Source organism: Bos taurus, chromosome 15 (assembly GCF_002263795.3).
Source record: "Bos taurus isolate L1 Dominette 01449 registration number 42190680 breed Hereford chromosome 15, ARS-UCD2.0, whole genome shotgun sequence".
Lineage (NCBI taxonomy): Eukaryota > Metazoa > Chordata > Mammalia > Artiodactyla > Bovidae > Bos > Bos taurus.
The window spans coordinates 38,567,306-38,592,251 of record NC_037342.1 but is presented as its reverse complement, the minus strand read 5'-3'; the positions used below and the strand labels follow the sequence as shown (position 1 = coordinate 38,592,251).

Sequence of the window (24,946 nt, the reverse complement as noted above, 5' to 3'; positions counted from 1 at the left end):
GGTTGGATCCTTGTCCAATTACACCTCCCCATCCCCGAAGAGACTTGTGTTTTAGCCACAGCCACACTGATACCTACATCTAATTGGCTTTTCCAGGTCGGGCCAATCACTGGTCTGCAATCATCGGCGGATCCCACTCCAAGAATTACGTGCTGTGGGAGTATGGAGGATATGCAAGCGAAGGCGTCAAACAGGTTGCAGAATTGGGCTCTCCAGTGAAAATGGAGGAGGAAATTCGACAACAGGTAAGAAAAATAATCCCAGAATGTCTAAAACTCAGACATGCCCTCAAGCATCCTTTAGCTTTCTTTCCCAGGGACTCAAAACTTATAGGACAATGTGCTGGAAAATTGGTACTGTAGGAAGTGAAATCTATTTGCTGAGTTTCAGAGTGCTGATGTTCAGTTGAAGACACAGGCACAAATGTTCGTCTTGTTGTCTCACATCTTCCCTGACTGCATTTGTTGTTTCTCGAGCTTGTGCTAAAAGCTGTTGCTATGGCTGCATTGTTGGAATATCACATCTTTCTCCTGAGGGTCAGTGTGGTGGGTTACTTTGATTCGTGAGAGGGTTGGGGGAGTGACATTTACATGAAGCTAAAATCACCATTTCCAAAAAGAAACATTTGTTTATTGACAGATGGTTTTTGCCCCTATGTCTTGAGGTGTTTGATAAACTAGTCAGTAATTAATCAAAATCATTAGAAGCTGAAGCATCTTTAATGTATTGATACAGTGTACCATCTCATGCGGGCCCAGGAGTCAGGTATTATCTAGGACCCCTTTCACAAAAATGAGGGATAAGGGAGAAATAGTCTACCATTCTTTTCTATTCGTTGGGAAGTACCATCATCCATCATCAAAAGCACTAGAAAGAGGTTGATGAGGGATCTTGAAAGAAGAGCTGTGGTTTGTTGAAGGCCATTCACAGGCTGAACTGTGGGGAGGAGACAGTCCAGCTTTGGCCATCACTACCCACAAAAGCCCTTTGGGCCTCAGAGGGCTGGGTAGCGAACCACATCTCACTGCTCATAAGTGTACAGGGGGAAGGGAGGAAAGAGCCAAGCATGCTGGGAATGTGGTCGTTTCCAGCACAGGCCACTGTGAGGCTGCTGCCCTGCCTGGGCTCCTGCCCCATGTCTCCTGAGCCCGTACAGGGGGCCCTGTGTCTCACGGTGTGTGTATGTGCAGCAGGGCACGCAGAGCTGAGGCCCCCAGTCCTTCCCCCTGATGTCTACCATCTGGCCTCCAAGCTCCCACAGACCCTAAACTGAACACAGCAAAGGCCACCTGATTCCTGCTATAATCCTCTGAGGAATTCTTTTGGCCCAGCATCCAAAAACACCCAGGAATTAGCTTATGTTTCTCATTAATTTGATTTAAAGCCTTTCTCCATTTTCAGAAAAAATTGTTTAACCCAGCATTTCAAGATAGTGTGCTATTCATCACGAGTTTATCTTACCAATGACTTAGTGTTTCTCCGACTCTGGCCGCCATGCCTTGTCACTGGTATTGCTCATTTAGGCTACAGCACAGCCACATTCATCTGCAAAGTCATGAAGGGCTCCATACTGGTCCTCATCTGTCCAGGCTGTCATGGAGGGGAAATACCTTGTCTGGGGTCCTGATTCTCAAGCATGGAATTGTGATATATGGCCTGCCAAGTTCTGTTGTGTCATATGTTGAAAAACCATTTGTTATAAATAGTAGCTGAAACTAAAGTTTGCATATTAATTAGATCAAGATCAAGGGCATCTTCATAATAATGCCCGTGTCACTCATTGGCTAGCTTGAGGGACTTCTGGAGAGAAGGGAAGCATGCAGGTTTTCTGAGAAACTGAGACCACACTGTGCTGGAGAACATGATCAGTCATGTGTCATAGCGGTAAGAAGGCTGACAACGGATGAATGGACCTCCTGCCTTCTGTCTCCTCTTAGGAAAATGTTCTTTGGTTGGTGTGCTCCTGACCAGCACACCTGGGATTAGCTTTTGTACACGCAGACAATGTCTGGTTCTCCCAGCTGGCTAGTGTTCCTGACATTAAGTCATAATAATATTTAATTATGGGTACTGCACATGAAAGTTAAAAATCCCACTGAGCACGTCCTAAGGTCTGTCAGGTTCCCTGGATGCTAACCATGGACTTTTAGCTCTCACCTCTAGTTGGAGAAGACAATATTAATTCCCCAGTTTTTCTAATAAGGATAATGGAGGCACAGTCAATAGTTTGAGAATTCCAGAACTCGAACCCAAGTCCACCTGGCTCCAAAGCCTACATTAGTACCAAATAAATCATTTGCAGGGCATAGTGAAAATGGGAGGTCCTTTGTTCAAAACTTAAGAATTTCAAGATGGTGGCACTTGAATTTCACAGCACAGGGCCCTAACAATCTGCACAGGTCACACACTCGTGAGACTGGCCCTCTCTACCCACCTTCCTCGCCCCACTGAGAAACTCCCCTCTCCAGCCTCTGAAATAAGCCTATTTCCATAGCTCTGCTCAGCAGTGCATCCAGCAGCCCAGCTCCTAGAAAAGTCAGACAGATAAAGTGATTTCAGGGTCCCTTCGCTTTCAAGCAACTCATGGTTCTAAATATTGTTCCCTGAAAGCACACAATTTATTTTTCTGTAAGCCAGGTAAGAAACAACATAAAAAAGGAACAAGAATATGAATCCTGCTAGAATATGAAAGTGTCCCCTGAATAACCGGGAACTTGTTTGAACACATCTACAAACTAACACAGTGTTCTCAGCCTTTAATATCTTATATCCTGCCAACTGCTATATCAAAGAACCCAAGTCCAACCAGGATGAAAATAAAAAGGCCTCTTTTCCCAAGAAAGACATTTATATGCTTCCTAGCATTTCTCTTATTATAGACTTATCACTCGCTGCAAGTTTCAAGGGCATTAAAAATCACAGCAGATATTGTTGAAGGTAAATCTCATGCTAATGGCTTTCAAACACAAATGAACAAAAATAATAATCCCATTAGTAGTGGGAAACTGTAATATTATTGAGCATAAATTTCAATGTCCCTATAGCTACAAAACACCAAGAAAATTAATGAAAAGTTACAGCAGCATTATTGGCATCCATGACACTTGTGGCCAGAGATAGTGGGGGAAGGGCACAAGGCACACTTCCTAGCAGGAGACAGAGGCAAATGGGTCCTGGTGGGGACGGTGGATTAGGAATACGGAGAGAAGCCTGGCCTGGCAGGTCACAGATGAGTAACCTCAAGACAGGTGGAGGCAGTAGGGAATGGTAGATCACACCTGCAGGCAGACCCAGGACCCAAAAGTGAACTGATGAATATTCATCATTATGAAAATGTTACACTAAGACCATTTTTATTTCATCAAGTATACATCTATGGCATGTGTACAAGGTGTATGTGGCCCAAAGATGGTGCCCCCTTCACCATGTTACTCATGCTAGAAACTTGGGCATCACCCTTGATTCTGCCCCCATCCCAACTTCTTCTGCCTTCTCTCCTAAATGCCTCCAGGTCACTTCCTCAGTACCACGCCTCCATTTAAAACATCCTCATCTCTTGCCTGGATTATTGCGCTAGCCGTCTGACTTCCCTGACTCCAGCCCTCTTCCTATTATTCACATTGCCCCACAGCCATTTTATAAAAAATATCCATTGGATTATGCCACTCTCCAAATTAGGATGTTTAATGGCTCCTAATTGACCCCAGAAAAAAGTCCAAACTCTTTATCATAGCTTAAAAACCCTCCATGATCTGGCCCCATCTTATTGCTTGCTGCAGCTCTAAGCTGAACCAGTGAAAAACCTCTTTCATATTCTCCAAAAGCCATACCTCTCTTTCATCTGGGCCTTCTGTCAGTCTAGAACATCTTCCAGCTCCCTTTCAACTGGTGAACTCCTGTTTATACTTCAGAACTCAGCTTAAATGTTGCTCTTCCTGGAAGCCTTCCCAAATTCTATGCAAATCTGTCCCCTGGCCTGATGCTCCCACAACACCGGGTACCTCCCCCGTCATTACCATCATCACATTTACTGCAAGTTCTTGTTTGATATCTCTCCTTCACTTACTGCAAAGTTCAGAAATCCATGTTCTCCATCTCTGTATGCTCTGAATGGGTATAGTGTTAATTGTTTCATAATTGTTTCCTGCATAGATTAATTCATGATAATTTTACTGAACACCTACTAAATAAATGCCAGGCATTGGATATCCGGCAGCAATGAGATCATTCCCTGCCTTCAGGGAGTCTACATTCTAATGGAGGAAACAAAGGGGCAGGGGGGAATGGTTAAATAATTATAAATTAAAGTAAGAAAATAAACCAACAAAGAGTGGCATAAAAAAAAAAAACACATTAGTAGGGAGGGACCTTATTAGTAAGGTGGTCAGGGAAGGTCTCTGTGAGGGATACCCATTAAGCTGAGCCCCAAAAGAAAAGCATCGGGAAAACATCACTCTAGATGGTGACGACAGCATGTGCAAAGACACAGAAGTAGAAGAGAGCTTATTATCCTGGAAGAACTGAGAGAAGACTTGTGTGGCAAGAGAAGAATGAGTGAGGCGGAGTGTGGCTCCATGTGCATGAAGGACACATTGTCTCCACGCTGGAGAGATTCAAAGATTGGGAGGGAGAGGTACATACATAAATTACTATTTCCTTAAAATGTACTTAGATTCTTTAGGAGAATCTCTGCAACAGCTGAGGAAATGCGGACATTAGACTGTGCAGCTGTTGAATGTGCCATTCTCTGGGTCCACTTTCCCTGCAGATGTGTTAGACATGTGTTTCCCAGCCCCTCCCTCTGGGCAGGCTAGGTCTGGCGCCCCTTCCTGGAGCAACTGCAGCTCCCTGTGCGGTCCTTCTCCTAGACAGGATGGTCCCTGCTTCATTCCTTCTCCATCTCCCAAGCATGTTCTGTGTCCCTGGAAGGTGGGGACTTGATGATTTTCCTCTCTGCTCTGTTCTTACTCATTCTGTTGCTTCATTATGGTTTCTTTTAATCTCTTCCATTTTAAACATGTCTAATTGTCTTACTGAGATTATTCTGTTACCTCAGGGTCTTAGGGACAAATGTTCCTTTGAATTGAACTTGCCCACTCTCCCCATCGCTAGTGTCCTTGATTGACTTTGGATTGTTTGCTCATCTTCAGTGGGTATTTTTCTTCGTTTCCTGTGAGAGTCCTCTATGCTCAAGTTGTGTTCTCTGCTTAAAGGGAGATTGTATTTTTTGTCTTTCCACCCCAGTTTTGATGTCATTTCTAAGCTTCAGGTTGCCCACTGCCAGGCCAGTGGCCTGCACTTACACATGGGACAGGCTGGGGCTTCTATTTAGTGAAGGTGAATTTTCATTCAAGGACCTGGATGAGAGCAACCTTCCTTGCCACTCCCCCCGCCCTGCCCGCCCCCCCTCAAATGACTGACAGAGGATTTTCTTATTGCCATTCACAAAAAGGAGAGTCCTTCAAAATATGCTGCTTGAGGCAGGGTTGTCTTCCCCCATGTCACCTAACACTAGCTTAAGACCTCCTCTTCTTGCCCTGCATGATTTTAAAACCTCTAGCTCCTGGGACCATACCCTGGGCCCAGTCCCAGGCATCAGTTCTGCTCACAGTTTTGTGTTAGACTTTTCTCCTCCTCTCTGGCATCCAGGGAATTTTTCTAGACTCCCTTTTGTATTTTTGAAACTTCCACTTGCTATATTTGTCTAACATGTCTATGTGTTTGTAGTAGGAAGGAGACTTTTTGCATCAACTCAGTCTTTCCTGCCTCCTGATGTCCACCAAGTATCTCCAGCACTTCATACACTGTCTCACACACAGTAGGTGCTCAGCCAGTGTCTGAATTGGTGAACTGACACACAAACCATAAATGTCTTACTAAGTCATTGTTGTTGTGTTTAGTTGCTAAGTGGTGTCCAATTCTTTGCAAGCCCAGGGCAGCCAATCTTCCCTGTCCATGCAATTCTCCAAGCAGGAGTACTCGAGTGGATTGCTGTCTCCTTCTCCAAGGGATCTTCCTGACCTAGGGATCAAACCCATGTCTCCTATATTGCAGGCAGATTCTTCTACAGCTGATCCATAAAGGGAAGCCCTATTAAGTCATTTAGTTCAGTCGCTCAGTCATGTCCAACTCTTTGCAACCCCATGGACTGTTGCACGCCAGGCTTCCCTGTCCATCACCAACTCCCAGAGCTTGCTCAAATTCATGTCCATCAGGTTGGTGATGCCGTCTAACCATCTCATCCTCTGTCATCCCCTTCTCTTCATGCCTTCAATCTTTCTCAGCATCAGGGTCTTTTCCAATGAGTCAGTTCTTTGCATCAGGTGACCAAAGTATTGGAGTTTCAGCTTCAGCATCAGTCCTTCCAAAGAATATTCAGTACTGATTTCCTTAGGATTGACTGGTTTGATCTCCTTGCAGTCCAAAGGATTCTCAAGAGGCTTCTCCAACACCACAGTTCAAAAGCATCAATTCTTCGGTGCTCAGCTTTCTTTATAGTCCAACTCTCACATCCATACATGACTACTGGAAAAACCATAGTTTGACTAGATAGACCTTTGTTGGCAAAGTAATGTCTCTGTTTTTTAATATGCTGTCTAGGTTTGTCCTAGCTTTTCTTCCAAGGAACAAACATCTTTTAATTTCATGGCTGCAGTCACCATCTACAGTGATTTTGGAGCCCAAAAAAATAAAGTCTCTCATGGCTTCCATCATTTCCCCATCTATTTGCCATGAAATGATGTACTGGGTACCATGATCTTCATTTTTTGAATGTTGAGTTTTAAGCCAGCTTTTTCACTCTCCTCTTTCACATTCATCAAGAGGCCCTTTAGTTCCTCTTTGCTTTCTGTCATAAGGGTAGTGTCACCTGCATATCTGAGGTTATTGATGTTTCTCCTGGCAATCTTGATTCCAGCTTGTGCTTCATCCAACCAGGCATTTCGCATGATGTACTCTGCATATAAGTTAAATAAGCAGGTGACAATATATAGCCTTGACATACTCCTTTCCCAGTTTTGAACCAGTCTGTTGTTCCATGTCCAGTTCTAACTGTTGCTTTTTGACCGCCATACAGGTTTCTCAGGAGGCAGGTAAGGTGGTCTGGTATTCCCATCTTTTTAATTATTTTCCATAGTTTGTTGTGATCCACATAGTCAAAGGCTTTGGCATAGTCAATAAAGAAGAAGTAGATGTTTTTCTGTAACTCTCTTGCTTTTTCAATGATTCAACAGATGTTGGCAATTTGATCTCTGGTTCCTCTGCCTTTTCTAAATCCAGCTTGAACATTTGGAAGTTCACCGTTCACGTACTGTTGAAGCCTGGCTTGGAGAATTTTGAGCATTACTTTACTAGCGTGTGAGATGAGTGCAATTGTGCAGTAGTTTGAACATTCTTTGGCAGTCATTAACAAATGACAAATTAAGTCATATGGACTTTAGTGCCCTGGTTGGGCGCTAGCACTCTGCCTTGGCAAGGAGGGCTCGTTTTCCACTCTGGTTGTTCTGGTTCGAGTAAGCTGAGAGCCACACAGCACAAGCTTTATTCAGGGGCTAGAGAATGGAGAATTGGGAGCTAAGGTTGACAAGTTAACTTCTCACACACCTGGCCAGGGGGATTTAATTTTAAAAAGTAAGACAAAGGGAGGAGGAGCAAGGCTAATGAGGGGGAGGTATATGCATTAATCCACTGGAGAAAGTGCAGGACCCTTTCCAGGAATTGGGGTGGCATCCCCTTTTATTCTTTTTGGTCCTTGATGTCAAGTCATGGCTGCCAGTTGTGTTATTTAATATGCAAATATAGTAAAATCAGCTGGTAATGAGACCCGGGCTCTGCTGGAGGTCTGATTCACTGCCATCTTGGTCCAGCTGGGTTTGTTTGTAGCTTCCTTTCTTATCTCAGCCCTTTAACTTAAAGATCTATGTTCACTTCTGCTAAAGGTGAGGGTTGACAGGTTTTGAGCAGAGACCTGGAGCATCCCTGGCAACAGCCTCTTGCATAAAACCGTGCACTGGGCACTCACTCATGAAAAAAAAAATGCTAGAAAAAAAACACTCCAACTTTCATATTTCTCAAATTTGAAACTTTCCTGACTGTAAGAGGTTGGATAATGGTGGACCCTCACATAGACATTGATTATTTCACCTTCAGGAGGCCTCACTTTGGCGGATTCCTTAAACCTGCCACCAGGATTACCACACCACCTATGGCACAAGAATCAATAAACAAGCTGACGTCCTTTTTCTTTAAAGTTGAAACAATTTATAAGGCTCTGGAAACTGGTAGAAAGAGTCTGAGAATTTTCTTTTCTCATCTTCTTTAAATCATTAGAGAAAAAAGATGCCTACCAAACTTTTATTTTTTCTGATTTTTGATTTTCTAAACTTATGGTCACTTCCTCTAATTAAAATTGAAGCCATTGCCTGATTCCTGATATTTTCCATGGATTATGACGTTACCTTGTCTGACTGAAAAAGTCACACACACACACACACACACACATTGCCACCTTTTATTTATAATAATTGAGTTCCAATGATTTTTAGTGCTTGTGAGAAACAGCACCATATAGTAGCTAAAAGCATTAGCTCTGAATCAAGATTCCTGGGTACAAACGCTAGTTCCAGGTGTTACATAATGTGTGATGTTGCACAGGTTACTCAGCCTCTGTGCCTTGGGCTCCCCTTCCATGAGATGAGCGTGATAATAGGCCAACCTCACTGACTTGCAGTGAGGATCCCCTTCCATGAGATGAGCGTGATAATATGCCAACCTCACTGAGTTGCAGTGAGGACTAATGGAGCTGATGTGTGCACAGCGCTTGGAGCAGACCCTGCCCTGTAGAAAGCACTTACTAAACGTTACCTGTTGTTATCCTGTCTTCATTCTTGGTCTCCAATTCCTAACCAGGAAAGGGAAGAGCCCCTGTAGGAGCTACAAAAGTTAATGATTCTAAAGGTTCACTTGCATCAGGTCAGTCCCCAGCCTGAAAGGAGGATACCACTTCTTTGCCATCCCCTGCCCCCACCTGCCCCTCCCACCCCTGCTTAACAATGTCACCTCCTGAGAGCCCTAGCTCTCCATCCCAAAGTTGACCCTGTACTATTTGAGGACAATAATCACACCCTCATATAAAACAGGAGCCACAACAAACTCCAAGCTCATTCCAACTCTACTCCTGTGCACATGTTCTTCTTTTTCCTTGGAACAGCTTTATCTGGATGCCCACCTGGATGCCCATAATGGCTAGTTCAAGGCCACCTCCAGAACAAGGCCTCGAGGCAGCCCAGAACAGGAGCTTTTCCCATTTGCTATGTGATATCTGCTGGGGGTTAGAAATGCAGACAAAGCTCCCAACCCAAGGAGGGAGGTGGCCTAGTGAAGTCTCTGTTTTTATACATACAATTTTAAGGGTTACTTTCCATTTACTGTTACAAAACATTGGCAATATTCCCCATGTTATTACAATACCTCCTTGAGCCTATCTTATATACAATAGTTTGTACCTCCCGTTCCCCACCCCTTTGCCCCACCACCACTGCCCACTGGTAACCACTACTTTGTTCTCCGTATCCTGTGAGTTTGGTGAAGTCTCTTAATTGTAAGTAACAGAAACCTGTTAAAACTAACTCAAGAACAAAGGAAAGTTTACTGTAGGGAATAAATAGAACTCAGAAGAACACATGTTAGTACTGAGTGCAAAAAAGCCTCTGAGAGCTGTAACCAGAAGACATCAGGCTGAGAGAACCACTGATGACCTCCCCTCCCCACCCCGCTCCACCACCTAGAGTCACATGGTCTTTTCTATGCTCTTCTATGTAAATTTCTTGTACTACCCTTTCTCAATAGATCTGCTATCTCCTCTTACTTATACTGCACATGGCCACAAATGGTAGCTATATGACTTTCTTCCTTGGCTTTTCATAGCCAGAGTGATGTTGGGTAACTCTCAGTTGAAATACCAGAAAGACAGCTTGATCATTGGAGAGTCTGTGCATGGGTGCCCCCTGCATCAGGTATCTATCTACTCTAATCAGCAGTTGTCCCGCATGTAAAGAATCACAGAGTATAATTCCATACAGGTGTGGTTGGTAGGGCAGTTTTTACTAACAAAGGAATTGACAGTAGAAGGTAAATTGATTAACATTTCAGGGCAGCAGGAGTAGATTGGCAAGAAGTAGACCAAGTCATCGAAACCCAGACAAGAACCAAAGTTTGGGGAAGGGTATCGGGGAGGAGCACGAAAGAGAACAGCAGCTCAGCACAAAGAACAGATCAATAGAACCTTAGGACACAGAGCTAAGCCAATTGGATGCGAAATACTGGGTCTAGAGATTGGTTCAGCCATTGAGGACAGACCTGGGGATATTCCTAGACCTAAACATAAGGATTTGGAGAAATAGAGATCAAAGAAAGGTTACGGTGGTGAAGGGCACAGTCAAGATCATGTACTCCTACATTGCATTGCATTTACCTGCTTAAGAGCCATGAAAACAGTACAGGGCAAGTAGACATGGTCCCTAAGTCTTTGACCTTGAGTAGATCACCTGACCTCAAGGAGCCTTAGATTTTTCATTTCCAAAATGGTAATCGTGGACATGAACTTAAGCAAACTCCAGGAGACAGAAGAGAACAGGGAAGCCTGGTGTGCTGCAGCCCATGGGGTCGCTAAGAGTTGGTCACAACTTAATGACTGAACAACAACAGCAATCTTGAGGATATGAACTCCATATATTGGTTATGGAATAATACACATGCAGTGCCTGAAGTATGACCCAATTGTACTCTTAGTATTAGGACCCCCAAAAAAATAAATTTGGAGGATTTGTAATCCACTTGTCCTCCCATCTTCTAAGAAGATGCTTTGGTTTCATTGGGTGGGAATGCAACTGATAGGAGAGGTAAACTGTGCTAAATAAAAACTGCTAGAGAGAGTAGACCAGGGAAAAAGAAGTGAGGGGGGAAGTAAGGCCAGTAAGCTGGGCCAGAATTAGAATGTTAAAGTGTGAGAAGAGACATATATGAGCAACTGCCATTTGGATTGGAAATATAGATTAAAAAGAAAGGTCCAAAGAAGACTTTTAGTAAATCTGATTTCTCAAAGAAGAGACATCTAAAGAGAATTTTTAGCAGTGCACTTTGCAGAAGATTGTGTGATGTAATTAACCCTCTGTTGGCTCCTCAAGATACATTTAGTAAAGACCTGCAGTGCTTTTCAAGCCTTCTTGGAATCAGATTGGGTAGAAACTTTAGGTTGTTACTCTGCTGCACACAGTCCCCAGGTGCCTAATTTTGGGGGGGTTACATTAATACTGTTATCCATACCTCTTTTGTCCTTCACAACCTCATTCAAGGCTTAACTCCATGGAGTGTGTAAGTGGGCACTTGTGGTTGATAGGAATCAAGAGGTACTAGGGGTGGGTGGGAAAGAAGTTAAATAAAGATTCCCAGTCACAGACACTTGATACAGAAATTAGAACATCATTTGAAAGGTGGGACTTCAGTCATATGAAACCTCTTGTTTTCTTTCAGTTGAGTCTTCAAAGAAATCTAAATCACAGTAGGACAAGCAGCCAAAGTGATTCAGTGATCCATGTTCTTTAATAAAACTGGAACAGGCTGCCTTTGCTAGAAGGAGGCAGAGTCCTGCTCTTAGCAGCATTTCCTGACTTCCACAGCTTCACATCAGAGCATCATCAATCCCTGGAAATTTTTCTGAGAATCTCTCTATGGAAGAAATGGGGGATGGTTTTATTCAGAACTTATAGATTATTTAGCTTCCTGAAAATCTATTTTTATAGCAACTGAGCCAAAATATTGCAAACAGAAGGCAAATTTAAATGGGGAAATAATAAATTGTCAAGATTTAGAGACAATTTGGCAATAGCTATCAAAAATTGTACATTTTCTTTCTTATCATGACCAAAAAAGCCCACATGACATAATACTGTTAACCATTTTTAAGTGTATAGTTCTGTAGTGTTGAGTGTATTTACACTATTGTGTGTACATTTTCTTTATACCCTGACATAGTAATTCTGTATCTAGGAATTTGTCCTTCAGAAATATTCTCACACAAGGTATGTGAGGAAGAATACTTACCACAACATTGTTTATGAAAATAAGAGATGGAAAGAAGCTATTTTTTAATCAATAGGTGGCATATTGAAAATTCTGGCTGCTTCTATGTAGTCAAATACCATGCAGCTCCTAAGGAGCAAGGCAGATCTATATGTACTGGTATAGAGGGATCCCTGGTATATTTACCAGGTGGGGAAAAACAGAAGAGTGTCTCTAGCTAGCTGCCATCTGGGGAAGACACAGGTGGGTTAGAGTCAAATGATTATTTGCACAAATAGAATTTTATATGCATAGAATATCTCTATGTATACATGTCAGAAGCTCAATGTCTCTAGAGCAAACTGGGAGAGTAGGGGTCAGATCTGAGAGGTGTATTCACATTTCACTATATGCCCTTTTGTACTGCTGTACACATGCATGTTACCTGTTAAAGATGTTATCTAAATTAGCAAAGAAAACTTTAGTAAGTGAATATTGCAAAAAGATCAGTATTCCAAACTTAGCCTATATATTTACTGTGCTTCCCCCAAAACATGATTTTTAAAATTAAACAGGCTGATTCTATGGAAATGAAAAACTAAATAGTCAAGAGTAACCAGAAAATGTCTGAAAGACAACGATAGGGGTGGGGGAGAGGCAGTAAGAAAAGAAGACTAGCCAAACCAGATATTAAAAGCTAAATTATAAAACTACATTAAATAAAACTGTGTGACACTAATATATGGATAAATAGATCAATAAAATATAATAGGAAGTCAAAAAAAGACACAAATTTATTTTAAATTAAGTGTAAGAAAAAGATATAATTTTCTGTCTCTTGGAAAAAGATGAATTTTATAAATGGTATTGTCACAACTGAAAGTCATGGAAAAATGCAATTTGCTCCATACTTCAATCCTTAAACCAAAATAAAGTCCAAATTTATCAAAGATTTAAATATTTTAAACTGAAGATTTAAAAACATTAGAAGAAACATGATGAAATCATTTTATAATCTAGAGCAAAATCCCTTCCAAGCATGTCACAAAACTCAGAGGGCATAAAAGAAAAGATTGATAAACTACAAGCATGTTTTTTATTGTGGAAAATATTTAAACATTTTAAAGGTGAAAGACAAAGTGTGGGAAATGTTTGTAGTCCATACAATAAACAAAGGGCTAATTTCTGTAATGTGTAAGGAGCTCATATGGTTCAATTTTTAAAGAACAATAAACCAGTTTCTAAAAATGATCAAAATGCATACGTTTTAAGATATTTTAAAAGACGTTTAATCTCATTTATGATTATGGAAATGCATATTTATTCCACAGAGCTATAATTTTTGATCTATTGGACTTTTGATAATCATATGTTGACAGAAGTGTGAAAAAACAGACACAGTAATATGCTAATTGTGGCAGTGCTGATTGGCACAGTTCTGTGGAGGGCACATTTCTCTGACTCGTACTTCCTATCCAGAAACTTACATACACAGATATACTCACATGTAGGTGCATGCTACCTACTGAACACTGTGTATAACAGAAAAAGTAGAAAAACTTAAATATCTATTAATAGGGGACCAGTTTTTAAAAAATGAGAAGTTGAGATTAAACATGATCAAGGCAAATCATTTGGTTAAAAAAGAGATTGCAGCAGAGCATTTCTAGTGTATTTCACTTGTGGTATCACAAGATATACCCTTACATCTTTTGAAGGGCATGTAAGGCTATAAATAGTGGTTGCCTGTGGGGTAGGGACCTGAGAGCCTGGAGATGGGAAGGATAGATTAGATGAGAATTTTGTACTGTGTCTTTGGGTACATGGTACAAAATATCTGTTCAGGAAAGTGATTATTTTGTGTTTGAAATAATAAATAAGCCAAACCGTGAAGCTTAGGAATATTTAAAAGACACCACATAAGAAAGTACATTGTGTGTTCTTGGTGGATTATTCTTATCCTGGTGCTAAGAGCTCGTCTAGACTCTATTCACAGTGTCAGGCCCACCTGGTACCAGTATGCCCCCAAATCCCACTGAAGACGTGGTTCCAAGGACTGTGCTGGGCAGAGGTAAAGATTTTTAATCCTGGTGGCCAAAAGTAGTTGACTCAGAGAAAAAGTGTGAATCACGGCCAAGGGAGAAAGCAAAGGTCAGAGTTGATGCTTAGCCTTAGGTCTGAGGGATGAGGCCACAAACTGAAAGATCCAGGAAGCCCAGACAGTGAGGGAAGGACTGCAAAGTGCCTGAAGCCTCATCTGGTGTGCTGGCAGCCACAAGGCCTAGGAGGGCCTCATATCTTCAGGATCAGAGAGGACTGGCCAGAACTTTCTCTAGAAAGACTCTAGAAGTGATCTCAGATCTCTGCCCCCTTCACCTCCAAAACTACAAGATAGTGGTCCTATGCGCTGTGAGTGCTTAATGCCCTGCAAAGAAGGGCCCTTGTCTGAGGCTTGTCCCCACTCACAGGCCTGAGTCCTGCAGAGGCTGGTGTGAGCCCCCCTCCTGAGTGTGTGCCCTGTGGACAAGGGCCATTGTCTGAGGCTTGTCCCCACTCACAGGCCTGAGTCCTGCAGAGGCTGATGTGAGCCTCCCTCCTGAGTGTGTGCCCGTGGAGAAGGGCCCTTGTCTGAGGCTTGTCCCCACTCACAGGCCTGAGTCCTGCAGACGCTGTGTGAGCCTCCCTCCTGAGTGTGTGCCTGCAGACAAGGGCCTGCTCACAGGACATTTGCAGTCAGTTTGCGATGTGCTACATCCAGGAGTTAAGACTCTGTGCTCAGTTGCTCAGTTATGTCCAACTCTTTGCAACCCCATGGACTGTAGCCTGCCAGGCTCCACTGCCCGTTGAATTTTCCAGGCAAGAATACTGAAGTGGGTTGCCATTTCCTACGCCAAGGGATCTTTCTGACCCAGGGATCGAACTCATATCTTTTGCATCTCCTACATTGGCAGGTGGGTTCTTTACCACTGTACCACCTGGGAAGCCCCAAAGTTTAAGAATAAACATTTAGAAATAGCAATTTAACAACATCCAACGACTCTAATAATTAAAAAATCAGAATGTGGGTACAGTCTGCAACAGATTTGGTCTTTTACTAGAGTTGAGAAGCATGGTCCTAGAGGCAAGGAGTATTTTTAAATCATCTTTACCTCCAGTACTGGTGTCAGGGCCTGAAATATCACAGATAATAATAAATGTTTATCTGAAGTTACCACAGTCCATAGATTTTTTTAAATAATAAAACTGAGGCTTGGGAAATATATGTGACTTGCCCAAATGCCAATGACAACACAGAGTCTTGCCCAAGGACACTTGGCTTCCATTCTAGAACTTTCTCCGCTCTCTGCTAAAAGAGAGGAGGCATAGACAGCCCTGAAAACTTCATCTTGTTGTATGTACTGAAAAACTTAGCTAGTTTTCACCAAACTGTCTGAGACAGTTTAGAGTAAATTGTCCAATGAATATTTGCCATCTAGTGGTAAAAAAGGTGTATGTACCTTGTATAGACTTCATTCATTCGTTCAATGTCAAACACCATGTTTGAGAAAATACTTGTCCTTAAGCAGCTCAAGGACTCTTGATTGACATAGACATAGGTGACTACAACACAGTGCAACTTGGACCAGAAAAGTTAGGTCCAAGGCACATGGGGGACACAGAGCAGAGCCTTCCCTGGCCTCAGGGACCTGAGATTTCATAAGCAGCATTAAACTCAGTAAATCTTGATACTCAAAAAGTATTAGCTCCTTTCTTGTCTTGCTGGACCATCAGCACCAGGATAGCAATTTTTATTGTTGCCTTGTTTGTGTGATGATGGACTCAAGAGTTGAGCATGTTAGGAATGCAGCCAGTTCATGCCCTTTGGCTGAATTGGGTAACTGTCCTGAGAACTGTATCCCCAGCCACCTCTACTTCTGACCTTTGGGTCTGTTTTGAGAAAGTGTTGTTCACTTCCCACTCCTGGTCAGAGCATCTGTGGGCTGTCCCTCCCATCCATTCAGTTCTTCAGCTCTCTCATCATGAAGGTATTCCCCATACAAGCAAGTTCTCCTAGTCCATCAAAGATGCCCTCTGCTGAGCCAAGAGCCACCTCCCTGGTGTCCAGCTTGCCTGCAGTGAGTGATGTATGGCATAAGGGAGTAGGAAACAGGCCTGTAAAGGGAGGTTGGGGTCGCCTCATGAGCAAACTCGAGTACCAGGCTGCCACTGCTGAGGTTACAAACAGACCAGTAGGAATAGGGCGCCCATTGAGGATTTCTGAGCAGGGAAGTGACCAGGCACAAGGGTATTCGTTCATTCAACAAATAAGTATTGACATCTATTGTGTGCGAGGCACTGAGGGAAGACCCCATGCCGGGCTCTAGAAGCACAGATGTGGGATAGAAGACCGAGTGTGGAAGACACATCATGTCATCCCCCTGTATTGTAGCGTGCTGTCTACCCCACGCAAAACTTAAAATCCTTATTTCAGAGAAGGAAAGGAATCAAATGGTCCCTAAAACTCCATAGTATATGCACTAAGCTATGGAAATTGTTAAGTCATATGTCATGCTTCCAGCTGTTCTGTAACTATGTAAGCATATCAATTTTTCCTTAGGATAGACACAGATAAGCAAAAAAAGAAGGCACAGGAGCCCCATCTCATGGAAGAGATTCTGCTGGCTTCTCAGTTTTGCCTCCGCATTATCCCATTATGTCCCCTTGACACCACGTAGCCAATGAGGTTTATAAGAGGAAAGAGCGAGCAATTACAAGCTGACAAGCTGCATGTTATGGTAGAGTTGTGTACTAAGTGGTACTAAGGAGGAAGTATCCGTTCTGACCAATTCCATCCTGAATGAAGGACCTTACCAATCATGAGCTGAATTTTGAGGGAGGAAGAGAGTTTGCTGGGTAGAGAAAAGGGAAGGGCACACCAGGCTGTGCAGAGGTGTGTGATACCTTCATGAAACTAAGTGATGGGAGAGGGTTAGGAGATGGAGTAGAATGGACATGTTCATCCACTCGTTTTCTCCAGGAAGGTTTCCTGTGCATCTACAATGGGCTGTGCCCTGAGGGAATCAGGAAGGCAGACACAAGTGCAGAAGACATAGAGCTCACCCTGAAAGGGCTCAAGAACTCAGTTCATTTAGGCAGAAAACCCCCAAAGCAGAGCTTTATCCCAGAAGAGGAAGGCTTGAAGAAGGAAGGCAGATGATTCTTTCAGTCTTTCAGTTATTTTTCATTCTCTTGTGGCTTATAGCCTCCATTTACTGAGTGTCTACCCTGTGCCAGGTGGCATGATAGATTCCTGACAGACTAACCTATTTCAGTGAAACTTCACAGCAACTCTATAGAGGTAGTTATTATTGATTTCATGTTCCAGATGAGAAAAGCAAAGCCCACAAAAGTTAGGTCACACAGCTAGTCCAAGGTCACACAGCTACAAATCAAGAGTACTGAAATTTTGAGTTCTTTCTTTTTTACTGCTGTTTTTGCTTTTCCTCATGTTATTTCTCCATCCTTTTAAGACTTTCGTTCCCCGTCTGTATCTGCCAGAATTCCACCCAGCCTCACATAGCCCACTCTGCTTTGATGCCTTTCCTAGTTCCAAGTACATGTAGTTTCTGCCTCTGATCTTCCAGACACCCTGCATAACACTTTGGCCCCTTCCCTGCCTCATATTACGGGGGCGGGCAAGCAGGGGTGCCTCTGGAAGAACTAGTACAGCACAGGCTTCCAGCTGAGCCAGGCTCTGCATTGGACACCCCCTTCCTCTCCCCAGTAGGGCTTCACATACAGCTCATAATACCTTAATAAGTGTCTATTGAATTAAGCAGAACACTTTAGCCCTAGGTTCCCTGCCAGAAAGGCTGCTATAAGCAAAGCCAGCCTTCCCACCTCTTTGTCTCCACAGCTACCACCAGTTCTCCAAACTACAACCCATTCCCAGTAGGCTCCAGTTATAGTAGTTCTTAATTATCTTCCTATTCAATGGCAAAATAACTGCTTCATTAATCAATGGGTAAAGAAAATCAAATGTCTATTAACTAGCAAGCCAATGCTGTCCCAAAGGACATTGATCCTTGTATATTGGAGCAGCCTGTTCATTGGGAACCACAGCTCTTGAAAGCAGCATTCTGGGGGAGTGATGGGGGAACTGGAATCTTTTTCAAAATAGCCATACAGAGTAACACATCAGGTTCTTATTGAGATTTTTTGTTAAGGGAAGGGGAGGATAGGGAAGAGGAGATTATTTACTTGGTGTACTAAGTATTCCATAGGTTTCGTAAATGCATACATTTAACCAATAAGCACTGACAGGTATGTATGTGTTATCTGGTGCAAGATTATTCTTTAAAATGTAATGAACTCTGCAGAATATACTCAAGAATCAATGCAAATATAAAAGGTGTGCTCATCTGGCTGATGATCTGGGATCATGAGTGCAAGCATGATTGGGGATTTCAAAATGAAGTTTTCCTCTATGCCGATGTCCAAAGGGTTTTCTTTTTCAAATCGGTTTGCTGTTCATCTAAAACTCATCCCTTCCAATTATAGTGACCCCAAACTTGAGCAAATATACATGCATATAAGCGTTCATGTTTATTTATCAAGTACATAGAATGTACAATCCTAACCGCAAAGAAGTGGGACTGAGGTGAACTCCAAAGCCTCCAAAATGGGGCCTAAGACAGCAGCAGTGTCTGTTGCAGGGTGGGTGTATGGCCTGCACCAGACGTTTATTTTATTATCCAGCCCCCAAGGAGTTTGGCATTCTTTACAACGTGCATCCTGACTCACTGGAGTCCAGTATGTTAGCATCTAATATACTTTTGCTACTTCCAGGACAATGCAAGGACCTTAGACTACTTGAATTCTTTTCACTCCAGTGACACTTTAAGTATTATTGTTGCCAAGTAATGAATTTTACACATATTTAATACTGCAAAGCTAAATTCATATTGTTTTGTACAGTCAGTATTCACTGAGCATCACCCCCATATTAACTCTTTCTGCTGCTCTTCATTTCTTTTTACATTTCCGTTTTCCTTCAGGGACCATTTCTTTACATCTTTAGCATTGGTTTGTTTTTTTTTTTTTTTTTGGGACAAGACAAGAGTGTTTATTCTGATGCATGTTCTCTGACTCTGACTACACCCCCTTTCCAGATCTACGCTCCACCTGGCTCCTCCCTGCTCTGTAGTCCAGGAGGCCCACCTCTTTAGACTCCATCACCAGCCTCCCTTGTTCTGTGGCTTTTGGATGAGATCTTCCAAAGGACACACCAGCAGGAGATCAGGGGGCAGGATAACAGTGGGATCAGGGTCCTCAGTTTTCCCATCTAGCTATGATTAGCAGTGGTGTGTTCTTCTACCTAAGACACAGCTCTTGTGAGACGTTTTCCTCTCCTGCCTTTTTTTTTTTAATTTAAATTTATTTCTTTTAATTGGAGGCTAATTACTTTACAATATTGTATTGGTTTTGCCATACATCAACATGAATTCGCCACGGGTGTACATGTGTTCCCCATCCTGAACCCCCTCTCCCACCTCCCTCCCCGTACCATCCCTCTGGGTCATCCCAGTGCACCAGCCCCAAGCATCCTGTATCCTGCATCGAACCTGGACTGGCAATTCGTTTCACATATGATATTATACATGTTTCAGTGCCATTCTCCCTAATCATCCCACCCTCTCCCTCTCCCAAAGAGTCCAAAAGACTGTTCTATACATCTGTGTCTCTTTTGCTGTCTTGCATACAGGGTTATCGTTACCATCTTTCTAAATTCCATATATATACGTTAGTATACTGTATTGGTGTTTTTCTTTCTGGCTTGCTTCACTCTGTATAATAGGCTCCAGTTTCATCCACCTCATTAGAACTGATTCAAATGTATTCTTTTTAATGGCTGAGTAATACTCCATTGTGTATATGTACCACGGCTTTCTTATCCATTCATCTGCTGATGGACATCTAGGTTGCTTCCATGTCCTGGCTATTATAAACAGTGCTGCAATGAACACTGGGGTACACGTGTCTCTTTCCCTTCTGGTTTCCTCAGTGTGTATGCCCAGCAGTGGGATTGCTGGGTCATATGGCAGTTCTATTTCCAGTTTTTTAAGGAATATCCACACTGTACTCCATAGTGGCTGTACTAGTTTGCATTCCCACCAACAGTGTAAGAGGGTTCCCTTTTCTCCACACCCTCTTCAGCATTTATTGCTTGTAGACTTTTGGATCGCAGCCATTCTGACTGGCGTGAAATGGTACCTCATTGTGGTTTTGATTTGCATTTCTCTGATAATGAGTGATGTTGAGCATATTTTCATGTGTTTGTTAGCCATCTGTATGTCTTCTTTGGAGAAATCTGTTTAGTTCTTTGGCCCATTTTTTGACTGGGTCATTTATTTTTCTGGAATTGAGCTGCAGGAGTTGCTTGTATATTTTTGAGATTAGTTGTTTGTCAGTTGCTTCATTTGCTACTATTTTCTCCCATTCTGAAGGCTGTCTTTTCACCTTGCTTATAGTTTCCTTTGTTGTGCAGAAGCTTTTAATTTTAATTAGGTCCCATTTGTTTATTCAATCCAAGAAGAAGATATAACAATTATAAATATATATACACCCAACATAGGAGCACTGCAATATGTAAGACAAATGCTGACAAGTATGAAAGGGGAAAGTAACAATAACACAATAATAGTGGGAGACTTTAATACCCCACTCACACTTATGGATAGATCAACTAAACAGAAAACTAACAAGGAAACACAAACTTTAAATGATACAATAGACCAGTTAGACCTAATTGATATCTATAGGACATTTCACCCCAAAACAATGAATTTCACCTTTTTCTCAAGTGCACACGGAATCTTCTCCAGGATAGATCACATCCTGGGTCATAAATCTAGCCTTGGTAAATTCAAAAAATTGAAATCATTCCAAGCATCTTTTCTGACCACAATGCAGTAAGATTAGACCACAATTACAGGAGAAAAACTATTAAAAATTAGCATTGCTTTTAAAGAGAATTTGTAAGCAAAGATTCCCTCAGTTTGTGTTTGTCTAGAAATGTCTTTCTTTTGCCTTTTTTTTTTTTTTAATTTTTATTGGAGGCTAATTACTTTACAATATTGTAGTGGTTTTTGCCATACATTGACATGAATCCGCCATGGGGGTACATGTGTGAACCCCCCTCCCACCTCCTTCCCCATCTCATCCCTCTGGGTTGTCCCAGTGCATCAGCCCTGAGCACCCTGTCTCGTGCATCGAACCTGGACTGGCGATCTGTTTCACATATGATAATATGTGAATATGATCTGAGAGAAGAGCATTGGAACATGTATATTATCATATGTGAAACAGATCGCCAGTCCAGGTTCGATGCCTTTGTTTTTAAAGGTTCTTTTTTAAAAGCTAAGTTGGCAGCTATTTTTCTTTTGGTATTTAAAAACGTGATTCCTTGGTCACTGACTTTCATTGAGAAGTCGGATGTCAGTCTCACTTTGCTCCTGTGAAGTTTATATGTCTTTTTCTATGGCAATATTTAAGATTTTATCTTTGTCTCTGGTTTTAAGTACTTATACTATATGCTGAGATGTCGTTTTGTTTGTATATATTTAATTTGTTCTTTGGGGGTTTCGTAACACTTTTTGAATCCGTGGTTTCATATCTTTTGTCAGTTTGGGAAAATTCTGACAAGTATTTCTTCAAAGATTGATTCTACCCAAACTTTCTCTCTCCCCTTTATCTGGGACTCCAATTACATACATGTTAAATTTTGCCATCATTTCTCATATGTTTGTTAGGCTTTTTTCCTTATATGATCCATCTCTTTTCCTTCCAGACTTTAGTCTGTATATCCCCTAATCCTCTCTTCTTCTGGCCTAAGCTAACCGTTAAACCTGTTAGTTCTTAATTCCAGTTATCATATTTGTCAGTTCTAGAATTTTCACTCAATCCTTTCTACAAATTTCAGTTTGTTGTTAAAATTTTCTATTACAATTTCTGCTTCTGAAACATATGAATCACTGTTTTGTTAAAATCTAGCTTTGAGAACTATAATATCTGGATCTTATCCTGTTGTCTTTTTTCTTTGATCATTTCCTTATACATCTGATAATCTTTTAACTGAATGTCAGACATTGTGTATGAACAATTGCAGAGACTCTGGATGACATTGCCTTCCTTCAGAGGTCTACTTCTACTTGTAGCAGGCAATTAGAGTAGGGCAGATCACTTTAATCGTCTTGAGTTGGAGGGTTGTGAAGTTGAATGTCAGCCTTTGTGAGAGCTGCTTTAGTTATGGTTCACCCCAGCTCTGAGACTGTAGCTCTTCTGAGGCCCTAACTGAAAGCCTGGGGACCTTCATGCCTTCTGGTTGAATTTTCTTGAAATATGAGGCTGCTGAAAGCTCTGTTCAACCTCTTGGCTACTCCCTTCTACTCAGATTTGCAAGCTTTCTATGCTGTGACCCTTACAAATCAGCAACTACCACAGAAGGAAGGCAGCACCGACAGGGGGGCTCCCTTCTCTCTCCCACCTTTCCCTCCAGGATGTTGACTCATTTTTCCTCTGCAGTCCTGTGGGATTGCCAGAAGTTCTGCTCAGCTTCTCAGCCTCCCAGCCTGGTATGGCTGAGGAAACACCCAATACCTGGAGGGGGAAGCAGCTCGGAATATCTGACTCACTTCTGTGCATTCCCTTCTCTCCCCGACCTCAGCCTCCAAGTCCTGGCTGCACTGAGAGCTCTCCAGCACTTTAAACCCAGTTGTTTCGTTGTGTCTTATCTGACTTTTCTAGTTGTTCTTGGCAGGTTGTTGGTCTGATACAAGTATTGTTGGAGGTGAACCTAGAATCTCTTTAAGCATTTGGGTTTGTCTCGCTAGTATAAGCTGTGTCTCTGACATCATTCTGATCCTTTGTCTGCAACCAAGCCTCACTTTCTGGCATCAAGACTAGTGTGCTGAAGTGGGGAACTCTATGTCTTTTCACCTGCAGTTGTTCAACATGCCCTTTTCCGTTATATTTGCTGCATAAATTATATTTGCTATTTGTTTCCATTCCTTAGTTATATTGGAAAATACAGTATTACACCAGGTGTGACTTCCTTCAACATGAGTGTCTTGGCAAAATTCTGTGGTGTGAAAGGGGCTTATAATGCTCTGGTACTTTGATTGGCAGACTTTCCTCTGAGTTGATGTCTGTCTCCTGCGAATCAAAGCACCCTTTTTCTGTGTGCAGTGCCTTACTCACATAAAGGAACCACCTGCTCCTGAATTTGAACTCAGTCTAGTTGGCTTGGAGTTTTGCTTCCTGATTTATTGGTGCCCAGTACACTGATGCCCCGTGCTCCAGGAGATAGTGAAGGACAGGGAAGCCTGGTGTGATGCAACTCATGGAGTCGCAAAAAGTCAGACACAACTGAGTGACTGAACAACAGTGCATGTGAGGGACAGATTGGCCAAGTATGTCATTATAACTGAGAAGAGAATTTTTTCTTTATTTTACTTACTATTGGCTGCGCTCGGTCTTCCTTGCTGCTTGCAGGCTTGCTCTCATTGCACTGAGCGGAGGCTGCTCTCTAGTTGCGCTGCGCAGGCTTCTCTTGTCGCAGAGCACAGGCCCTGGGGCACTTGGGCTTCAGTAGTTGTGGTGCGTGGGTTTAGTTGCCCCACGGCATGTGGGATCTCCCTAGACCAGGAGTCAAACCCGTATCCACTGCTTTAGCAGGTGGCTTCTTAACCACTGGACCACCAGGGAAGTCTGAAAATTGGGTTTTGGTTTTTCCAAATATTTAAACGCGTACAATAATTTTAAAACCTTTATGGATTTAAAATAAATAATATTTTATAGTAGTCAACTAGTATGACACTGATTTATTCTTACTTCTAAGAAGTTGTGAAATTGTGTCACTTTTCTCAATGTTTGTGACTAGATATAAATCAGGAATTTTTAAAGATTTTCTTGATGGCTTTGAAAAGAAATTATATTAAAATAAGAAATATTTTGCTGAATATATAGAATGAGCTATGTTGACTATATATTGATCATCAGCTAATACATAGATAGAAATGTCTAGTGTGGTAAATGCCCTCTGATTCAGCTCAGTTAGGAGTAAAAGTTGATGACTGTCACCTAAAACAGATTGTGTTAAAGCAGAGACTATAAAAATTAAAAATGAGTATGAGAGAGAGCTTAACTTAAATCATGTCATCTAAATCTTCAGTTGCAAAGATAAATCACTCCCAAAACTCAGCCTTGATTTCCAGTTTAGACTTTATGAAAGTGAATCTATAATTTAAAGATACTTGCAAAGCAATCTGAGTGCAGAATCCCTAGTTTTTACAACCTTTCCCAATATTTAGCAGTTATCTTGCCTTCACCTAATTATACAGTATTTTTAGCAACTTGCCTTTCAAAACAGTCATAAAATAACATCTTCCTTTTCTCACTCATTTCTTATCAATTTCAAAAAATATATATAAGAATAAGTGACATGAGGTTTGGGAACTAACTCAACTTCCTCTCAGTCAACATACAGCTCTACTGCAAGAGCATTAAGTGTGCTGCTGCAGCCAGCGTAGCATGCAGCTGAAGCATCAGCATGCCGTGGTCTCTGTCGGCACCACTACAGGGGAATGGCAGGCATTGCTGAGTCCTGCAAGGAGCTTGAGTGGCAGAAAGTTTTTTAAAGTTGTTAAGAAAGTTTCTCCAGTACTGCTAATGAGTACAACCCATTTTGTTCAGGCTTGGGTTGAATCTGTGTCTCTTTGAACTCACCTTCCTTGCCACCACTCCTCACATGCATTGGCACAATTTCAGAATGATTGAAAATAGCTTTTTCAGCAACCTGTAATACTGCCTAAGTTTAATAATGACAGTGAACTTTATGTGTGTTACCAAG

General features: G+C 42.0%; 1 protein-coding gene across 1 annotated transcript in view; it reads left to right on the top strand.

Annotated features, from left to right (window-relative positions):
* The window catches only part of SPON1 (spondin 1), a 315,018-nt gene that overhangs the window by 180,750 nt on the left and 109,322 nt on the right, over positions 1-24,946 (top strand). The window contains 1 exon segment of the mRNA NM_174743.2: positions 97-245. Coding sequence (NP_777168.1) covers positions 97-245 — 149 coding nt within the window.